This window comes from Coregonus lavaretus (assembly GCF_964263955.1).
Source record: "Coregonus lavaretus genome assembly, contig: HAP1_SCAFFOLD_973, whole genome shotgun sequence".
NCBI classification, from domain to species: domain Eukaryota; kingdom Metazoa; phylum Chordata; class Actinopteri; order Salmoniformes; family Salmonidae; genus Coregonus; species Coregonus lavaretus.
This window is the reverse complement of record NW_028165980.1, coordinates 14,502-24,655: the sequence shown is the minus strand read 5'-3', so window position 1 is coordinate 24,655 and position 10,154 is coordinate 14,502. Positions and strand designations below refer to the sequence as shown.

The 10,154-nt window shown below is 40.3% G+C and overlaps 1 protein-coding gene across 1 annotated transcript; it reads left to right on the top strand.

Moving 5' to 3' along the window:
- On the top strand, window positions 1-9,807 carry LOC311115244 (putative G-protein coupled receptor 141; the record flags this gene model as incomplete). Its single annotated transcript, XM_084190441.1, has 3 exons — window positions 1-118; window positions 5,098-5,503; window positions 9,276-9,807. Exons 2-3 carry the CDS (start codon window positions 5,103-5,105, stop codon window positions 9,805-9,807), a joined length of 933 nt encoding a protein of 310 aa, XP_084046567.1. The 5' UTR covers window positions 1-118; window positions 5,098-5,102.
- Between the last annotated feature and the right edge of the window lie 347 nt (window positions 9,808-10,154).

Genomic DNA, 10,154 nt, shown 5'->3' with positions numbered 1-10,154 from the left:
GTTTGTATTTATACAGAGAATAGTGAGGGGAGATTAGCTCTGCTAACACAGTGTAGGGGACACTCACACCACCCTGGTTTCCTTCTCAGTGGATAGTTTCTATCTCATCCATCAGAAGGTAGGTCTATCGAATGCTTTTATATGCTATTGCTAAACACTGAGTTTACAAAACTCTTTCCATGACATAGGATGACGAGGTGACCAGACTGACCAGGTGAAAGCTATGATCCCTTACTGATGTCACCTGTTAAATCCACTTCAATCAGTGTAGATGAAGGGGAGGAGAACGGTTAAAGTAGGATTGTTAAGCTTTGAGACAAATTAGACATGTATTGTGTATGTGTGCCATTCAGTGGTTGAATGGGCAAGACAAAATATTACCTTTGAACGGGTTATGGTAGTAGGTGCCAGGGGCACCGGTTTGAGTGTCAAGAACTGCAACGCTGCTGTGCCTTTCACGCTCAACAGTTTCCTGTGTGTATCAAGAATGGTCCACCACCCAAAGGAGATCCAGCCAACTTGACACAACTGTGGGAAGCATTTGAGTCAACATGGGCCAGCATCCCTGTGGAACAATTTCGACACCTTGTAGAGTCCATGCCCCTACGAATTGAGGCTGTTCTGAGGGCAAAAAGGGGTGCAACTCAATATGAATAAGCTGTTCCTTTATTCAGAACTTAAGACAGCGTTCCCCAACTGGTGGCCTACGGGCCAAATTTGGCCCTCGGGTGAATTTATTTGGCCCCCCAAGTTTTTGGAGTTGTTGGACATAAAAGACTCTAAAAACACCAGCATATCAGCTCCAAGTTATTTTATTTTAATTTTGGAAATCTGTTCCAAAGTATTCCCACGCATAATAGAGTGATTGTATATAAATGTAAGTAAGGTTTGAAATTATTATGTTTTAGTCAAATATTATATCTGTTTAGGCTTCTTGCGGTCAATTAGCAGTCTACAAATTATTTGTAATTATGTTCTGGCCCTCTCACCATCCACTCAAGAAAACATCCACCCATGGCTGAATCTAGTTGATGATCGCTAACTTAAGATTCTGCCACTTTTCAACCTCATATTCATTATCTCCAGCACAATAACATGTCTACATACGTGAAAACTGCGTGTTTCTATGATCTGTGGTTAAAGATAATAAGAAAGGTACTAAAAAATGCTTCTCTGTGACATCACAAGGTAGAAAACAGTAATTTTCTAAACCTGCAACAAAATCTAGTCAGAGAGAAGGTATTTACTTTCTCCCCAATGTTTCAAAATCACTGTTCTTAAAATGTTTTAGCTTCTGATGATGTCATCGGGTAGAACGTTTTTCCTTTATGTTTTTAGAAAGGTGCTGTTTTAGCTGTTTAAGGGTTGTGACAACATTTGATTTTATAATCACTCCCAGTAGATATAGACATGCACAATCAATCACTCTATTACAATAAGTAGCTACTGTGACCTACTTTACATATATAATGTCAATACCTACAATTATGGTATAGGGTGGTTGGTTGTGTACACTCTATTTTTATTTTTAGGGGGTAGATGAGCTTTAATATTGCAGATAGATTGTGGCTTACTTCAATGTAATTGTCTGCAACATTTATAATCCCCCATATATTTTTTTGTAAATACATAATATATATATATATATATATATATATATATATATACAGTGGGGAGAACAAGTATTTGATACACTGCCGATTTTGCAGGTTTTCCTACTTACAAAGCATGTAGAGGTCTGTAATGTTTATCATAGGTACATTTCAACTGTGAGAGACGGAATCTAAAACAAAAATCCAGAAAATCACATTGTATGAATTTTAAGTAATTAATTTGCATTTTATTGCATGGCATAAGTATTTGATACATCAGAAAAGCAGAACTTAATGTTTGGTACAGAAACCTTTGTTTGCAATTACAGAGATCATACGTTTCCTGTAGGTCTTGACCAGGTTTGCACACACTGCAGCAGGGATTTTGGCCCACTCCTCCATACAGACCTTCTCCTGATCCTTCAGGTTTCGGGGCTGTCGCTGGGCAATACAGACTTTCAGCTCCCTCCAAAGATTTTCTATTGGGTTCAGGTCTGGAGACTGGCTAGGCTACTCCAGGACCTTGAGAGGCTTCTTACGGAGCCACTCCTTAGTTGCCCTGGCTGTGTGTTTCGGGTCGTTGTCATGCTGGAAGACCCAGCCACAACCCATCTTCAATGCTCTTACTGAGGGAAGGAGGTTGTTGGCCAAGATCTCGCAATACATGGCCCCATCCATCCTCCCCTCAATACGGTGCAGTCGTTCTGTCCCCTTTGCAGAAAAGCATCCCCAAAGAATGATGTTTCCACCTCCATGCTTCACGGTTGGGATGGTGTTCTTGGGGTTGTACTCATCCTTCTTCTTCCTCCAAACACGGCGAGTGGAGTTTAGATCAAAAAGCTCTATTTTTGTCTCATCAGACCACATGACCTTCTCCCATTCCTCCTCGGGATCATCCAGATGGTCATTGGCAAACTTCAGACGGGCCTGGACATGCGCTGGCTTGAGCAAGGGGACCTTGCATGCGCTGCAGGATTTTAATCCATGATGGCGTAGTGTGTTACTAATGGTTTTCTTTGAGACTGTGGTCCCAGCTCTCTTCAGGTCATTGACCAGGTCCTGTCGTGTAGTTCTTGGCTGATCCCTCACCGTCCTCATGATCATTGATGCCCCACGAGGTGAGATCTTGCATGGAGCCCCAGACCGAGGGTGATTGACCGTCATCTTGAACTTCTTCCATTTTCTAATAATTGTGCCAACAGTTGTTGCCTTCTCACCAAGCTGCTTGCCTATTGTCCTGTAGCCCATCCCAGCCTTGTGCAGGTCTACAATTTTATCCCTGATGTCCTTACACAGCTCTCTGGTCTTGGCCATTGTGGAGAGTTTTGAATATGGAGTATGTTTGATTGAGTGTGTGGACAGGTGTCTTTTATACAGGTAACGAGTTCAAACAGGTGCAGTTAATACAGGTAATGAGTGGAGAACAGGAGGGCTTCTTAAAGAAAAACTAACAGGTCTGTGAGAGCCGGAATTCTTACTGGTTGGTAGGTGATCAAATACTTATGTCATGCAATAAAATGCAAATTAATTACTTAAAAATCATACAATTTTATTTTCTGGATTTTTGTTTTAGATTCCGTCTCTCACAGTTGAAGTGTATCTATGATACAAATTACAGACCTCTACATGCTTTGTAAGTAGGAAAACCTGCAAAATCGGCAGTGTATCAAATACTTGTTCTCCCCACTGTATATATGTGTAATATTTTCCCCTAACTCTACCATCCCTCCCCTAATTGAAGTAAACTAATGGACAACAACTCTTAGGCTTCTACTTCCAGCTTATACATACTACGTACGTTTTATGGACACAGTATATTTTACAATAGTTATCTTTTGTTTGTTTTTAGTCCCATCCTTCAGCTCCACTCAACCCCTCCCATCTATCTCTGAACAACATCCAGTTTTGATTTCTATTTGTCATATATTTTTCAACTGTGCTGTGATGTTTCACAAAAGTTCTGAACCTTTCTATTCTCATGGATTCTACATATCATAAATTAAAGATACCATTTTTGCTAAGAGTATTATTATATTATTGATCGATTGACTATGACTTTTTAAATCACCCAGAAGTGCTATTTTCAGAGTTAGCTGCAGGTAAATGTTGAAATTCTTCAGCCATTCCTGAACCTGCGACCAAAAACAAGCTACATATGGGCAGTACCAAAACAAGTGATCTAATGATTCTGTCTCTTCGCAGCAAAATCTGCAGAGCTGGGATGGTTGTATCCTCCATATACATAACATTCTATTGGTTGCAAGAATTTTGTATAATAACCATGTTCCATGGAATCGGTACATCGAAAATCTCTTCCCAACTATTTTGCAATCTATTTGGCACAGCTGTCAATTTTTTGTTCCTTAAATGAAACTGGTATACTTTTTTATTTATCACACCTTTCTTTAGCCAATTTTGTTCTTTAATGCAGGGCCGACAGACATGTTCCTTACTTTCTCCCCCTTCGACTTGCCTCTTCCATTTTTGCGGTAATGCTGCAATCAGTTGGTTGTAATTTTGATTAGAGCAGACATTTCCATATATTTTTGTTAGCTGCATGTGTGACACAACTCCACCAGTCCTATTTAAGTTATCTTTTTTTTTTTTTCAAATATATAGTTTTTTGGGATAAATTAGTATGTTTGAGTTTAACCACAATGTTTGTTGTAATATTTATTCTGTCTTTTCTGGTGTATTAAACTGAAAAATCCTTACAATTAACTTCGGTTAGTGGAGATGAAGGAGATTGAAACAAAAACATATGCTTAAAGTACTTTGCTTCCTCTTTCAGAATATCGTTTGGTTAGGTGACTTTTTTAAATGGTGCATTTTTCCCCATATTCCATCCAGTTAGCCTTATTTGTTAAATATATTACATGTGATCTCTTTTTATTAAGTTCCTCCATTTCTTTTAGTTTTTCCTCCATATGTGAATTGATAAGAGCGTCTGCTATGTGACTAACAACATTCTATTTCTATAAGTGTAATTTTTTTGAAATTCTTACATTTAGCAAACGCTCTTATCCAGAGCGACTTACAGTTAGTGAGTGCATACATTTTTTTTTCTTACTGGCCACCCGTGTGAAACGAAACCACAACCCTAGCGTTGCAAGCGCCATGCTCTACCAACTGAACTACACGAAAGTGTGTAATTATTTTAAGATGATCATACCATAATCATTCAGCTATTTTATTTGTAATTTTAGCATCCCTTTAGGTGTCATTTCTATTTAAAAATTGTATGATTTGATATTGAAATATAGAATTTGGCCTTTACTACTATAGCCCATAGAAACGCATTGAATAACACATTAATAAATGGCAATAAAGACAGGCAAAAATGTATCATAAGGAATAAGGGTTTGAAGTGTCTGTCCTATATCTAAGAGATAAAAGAAAGCTCAGGAAATATATATATATTTTTTACATACAGGGGTGCGTCAATAGACTCTTAAGGATGACATGTATATTCTCTATCTCGCTCTCTCTCTCTTCCATTCCCCAGCTAAGATGTCGTCTCAGGTTTCCTCTAACTCTACCATGTCCGTGTCTGAGGACGACGCCCTTCCCTTCCTCTACCGCCTGGTCTTGCTGTCCATCTACAGCCTGGTCCTGGTCATCGGGACCATCGGCTTGGGCCTGATTATCCACATCCTCCAAAACAACATGAGATCAGTCATCACCATCGCTTTGCTCAACCTCACCCTGGCCCACTTATTTTTCCTGCTCACTGTTCCCTTCAGGATCTACTACTATGTGGCTGGGTACTGGGGGCTGGGGAAGGCGCTGTGTAAGGTGGTCAGCAGCATGATCCACGTGCACATGTACATGGCGTTTTTTTTCTACGTGGTCATCCTCGTCATACGACTGCTGGGATTCCGAAGCAAGAAGGACCGCTACGAGTTCTATAGGTAGTTAACCATGTTCTAGAGGTAGTTAACTTTGTTCTACACAGGTAGTTAACTGTGTCTACAGGTAGTTAACCATGTCCTAGAGGTAGTTAACTGTGTTCTACAGGTAGTTAACCATGTTCTACAGGTAGTTAACTGTGTTCTACAGGTAGTTAACTGTGTTCTACAGGTAGTTAACCATGTTCTACAGGTAGTTAACTGTGTTCTACAGGTAGTTAACCATGTTCTAGAGGTAGTTAACTTTGTTCTACACAGGTAGTTAACTGTGTTCTACAGGTAGTTAACCATGTTCTACAGGTAGTTAACCATGTTCAAGAGGTAGTTAACCATGTTCTACAGGTAGTTAACTGTGTTCTACAGGTAGTTAACCGTGTTCTACAGGTAGTTAACTGTGTTCTACAGGTAGTTAACCATGTTCTTCAGGTAGTTAACTGTGTTCTACAGGTGGTTAACCGTGTTCTACAGGTAGTTAACCATGTTCTACAGGTAGTTAACCATGTTCTACAGGTAGTTAATCATGTTCTAGAGGTAGTTATACAACGGGTGGGTCTAATCCTGGACGCTGATTGGTTAAAACTGCATTCCAGCCGGTGTCTATTCCACAAGTTACCACCGGCTAAAGCTATGACGTTGAAATGCTTATTTACTCTGTTCCATCTCACTGCGCAATCCACTGTCTCATCAGCCCAGCCAGGCAATTTATACGTTTGATCTCCACTGTAAAAAGCATCTAGACATGATCTCCCATTTCTTTTAGACTAGCAATTGGTTTTCAATAGCTGAGATTTGTAGAAAGTTTGCTGTATGTCTCTCTGACATTTGCAACATTGTTTCAATATTGAAATTCAATATCCAGCTGTCCTGTAGTCATGAACGTGTGGGGTCAGGAGTCTTGACGAGACAGACAGGCAGGGAGCTTTTCTCAGCCAGTCGAAATCATGAATCAGCATCATTTTTATGGATATATACAAAGAAATGTCAATAGAAAACAGTTAAAACTAAACGAGATGCAGCTAGTTTGCAGTCTTTCCAGCTTCAGTTTGAAGTGATTGTGTTAACTGTGTTGTTGGCTAGCTCCTCTGTTGAGAGAGCACATTTTCTATGCCACGCATCATTAACTCATTGTTATGGATGTATCCTAATAAAAGTCACTAGAAAACAGCTTAAACAAATGCAAATGCAGTTACTCTGCTGTTATTCTGGCTGCACTGTTTGTGTTAGCGTAAAGTTGGCTAGCTAGCAAGCAAGGGATAAGAACATTGCCAGCCGTCATGGCAACGGAACATTTAGAACGAACGACTGGGTCGCGTCCATAGATTTATATAAAAAATACTTAACGACTGGGTCGCGTCTCTGGCAACCGAACCGATAGAATGAACGACCAGCTGGCTTGGGTAGCAACCCTAGATTTGTGCCGGGACTATATCTCGTGAAAGGATTAAATACTATGAATAAATTAATCAAAATAATGATTTTAATGCAAATGTCAATCATTATTTGAATATGTTGATAACCCGTTGTCTCGGGCCTAGCAACACCCGTGCCAATACAGTGCATTCGGAATGTATTCAGACCCCTTCACTTTTTCAGAATTTTGTTACGTTATAGCCTTATTTTAAAATGGATTAAATAAATGTTTTCCCTCATCAATCTACACACAATAGCCCATAATGACAAAGCAAAAGCAGGTTTTTTTACCTTATTTACATAAGTATTCAGACCCTTTGCTATGAGACTCGAAATTGAGCTCAGGTGCATCCTGTTTCCATTGATTATCCTTAAGATGTTTCTACAACTTGATTGGAGTCCACCTGTGGTAAATTCAATTGATTGGACATGATTTGGAAAGGCACACACCTGTCTATATAAGGTCCCACAGTTGACAGTGCATGTCAGAGCAAAAACCAAGCCATGACGTCGAAGGAATTGTCCATAGAGCTCCGAGATAGGATTGTGTCGAGGCACAGATCTGGGGAAGGGTACCAAAACATTTCTGCTGCATTGAAGGTCCCCAAGAACACAGTGGCCTCCATCATTCTTAAATGGAAGAAGTTTGGAACCACCAAGACTCTTTCTAGATCTGGCCACCCAGACAAACAAAATAGCCTAATCTTCATGACTAATTTAGACATCAAACAGTGTCAAGGTTCTGGTTTAATGATTCTAAAAATGTTAGGCATAACAATGTTTATGGTAAAATGTCATCATAATGAATAAGGTTTTGAAGTGTCTATCCTATATCTAGGAGATATAAGTAAGCTCAGGAATGTTTAAAGATTTTTTGGACACATATTTAATACTTTATATTATCGTTGGCACAAAACTACCTCCATACTTCCATTCGTTTGTATTGGTTACCTTCAGACGAGTCCTGTGACACTTGTGGGGGTGGTAGAGCAAAACATAATGTTTGTGAGAGTCTCCCATTTCCATAGTTGTCATAATAGTTTGGAAGCCAAACTGTTCGGACTCTACAGTCGTGGTCAAACGTTTTGAGAATGACACAAATACTAATTTTCACAAAGTCTGCTGCCTCAGTTTTGATTATGGCAATTTGCATATACTCCAGAATGTCATGAAGAGTAATCAGATGAATTGCAATTAATTGCAAAGTCCATCTTTGCCATGAAAATGAACGTAATCCCAAAACAACATTTCCACTGCATTTCAGCCCTGCCACAAAAGGACCAGCTGCCATCATGTCAGTGATTATCTCGTTAACACAGGTGAGAGTTTTGACGAGGACAAGGCTGGAGATCACTCTGTCATGCTGATTGAGTTAGAATAACAGACTGGAAGCTTTAAAAGGAGGGTGGTGCTTGAAATCATTGTTCTTCCTCTGTTAACCATGGTTACCTGCAATGAAACACGTGCCGTCATCATTGCTTTGCACAAAAAGGGCTTCACAGGCAAGGATATTGCTGTTAGTAAGATTGTACCTAAATCAACCATTTATCGGATCATCAAGAACTTCAAGGAGAGAGGTTCAATTGTTGTGAAGAAGGCTTCAGGGTGCCCAAGAAAGTCCAGCAAGCGCCAGGACCGTCTCCTAAAGTTGATTCAGCTGCGGGATCAGGGCACCACCAGTGCAGAGCTTGCTCAGGAATGGCAGCAGGCAGATGTGAGTGCATCTGCACGCACAGTGAGGCGAAGACTTTTGGAGGATGGCCTGGTGTCAAGAAGGGCAGCGAGGAAGCCACTTCTCATATCTTAATGTAATTGTCAATAAAAGCCATTGACACTTATGTAATTATACTTCAGTATAACATAGTAACAACTGACAAAAATATCTCATAACACTGAAGCAGCGAACTTTGTGAAGACCAATACTTGTGTCATTCTCAAAACCTTTGACCACGACTGTACAGTAATTTTCATGAGAAGACCGATTTTCAGGATGTCTCATGGTCTGACAAACATTGCTGTAGCTCGGCCACCTTCCACCGCAGATGCGGAAGGGCGACATTGGCAGATGTGGTGGATTGAGACGCAGCTCATGTACAAAAACTGATATATCTAGTTTAAACTGATGGATTTTTATGGGAATTGTTTTATTATGTTACTTAAATATAGACTCTTAAGGATTATTAAATGAGTTCTACAGGTAGTTAACCGTCCGTGTTATACTGGTAGAGTGTTCTAGAAGTAGTAGAGGTTAGAGAGGTGGACCATATACCTCTCAATGTGTGTCGTGGCATAGGGAATGGGAAAGGCAAATATCAGTTTCTCACAAAATCACTGAAGTTCTCTTCTCTTCCTTGCTCTTCTTCAGGAAGTTGCATGCTTTTGTCGCCAGTGTGGCGGTGTGGGTGGTGGTCTTCGTGGTCATTTTCCCACTCCTCTATTTCAACTACGGCAAGGAAGACCACGAAGACAGCACCAACCACAACAGAAACAAGACGGCCTCCAATGTCTCCCAATGTTTCCAGTTCGGCAGCCACCTGAAAAAGCATGATGTCGTCAAAATGCTGAACTACATCATGAGCACTGTGATCATCATCGTGGCCTGTGTGCTGACAGCACTGCAGTGTCACGTCATGATCCTTCTGACGAGGAAGTACGGGCGAGACTGCAGGTCTCACCAGGAGTTCTGGGCTCAGCTGAAGAGCCTGTGTTTTGTTATGGTGCTGCTTGTGTGTTTCGCCCCCTATCACGTGTTCAGAATTTACTACCTGGGAAACCTGCTGCAGCTGGAGGCCCCTAACGAGGTGTTCCTCAGTCTCACGGCCCTCAGCTGTTTTGACATGTTTACCTTCCTAGGGAGGGGACACTGCTATATGTGTGACAGAGGGCGGACTGTGTGACCTCTTTTCACATGACCTTAAACCAAGAACTCAGCGCCAAATCCTCGCCGTAAGATTGCTTCCCTTTTAAACAGTACTTTATCGCCATCTACTGGTTGTTCATGTAGCTACACAACAAAGTCTACTGTAGGTCTACTGTAGTTTGACTATACAGGACTAAAATGTATTTTGTATCATATTGGAATTTAAAATAACTCGTGCCAATGACGTTTCTCTCAATATGTCGAGTTCAATCTTTGCAAAAACTTTTTGTAACGGCAAGATCTGGCTACAGATGATCTAAATATTGTAATAAATAAATAAATGGCTAAAATGTTACTGTTCTACTATTATTTTGTGAAACATTA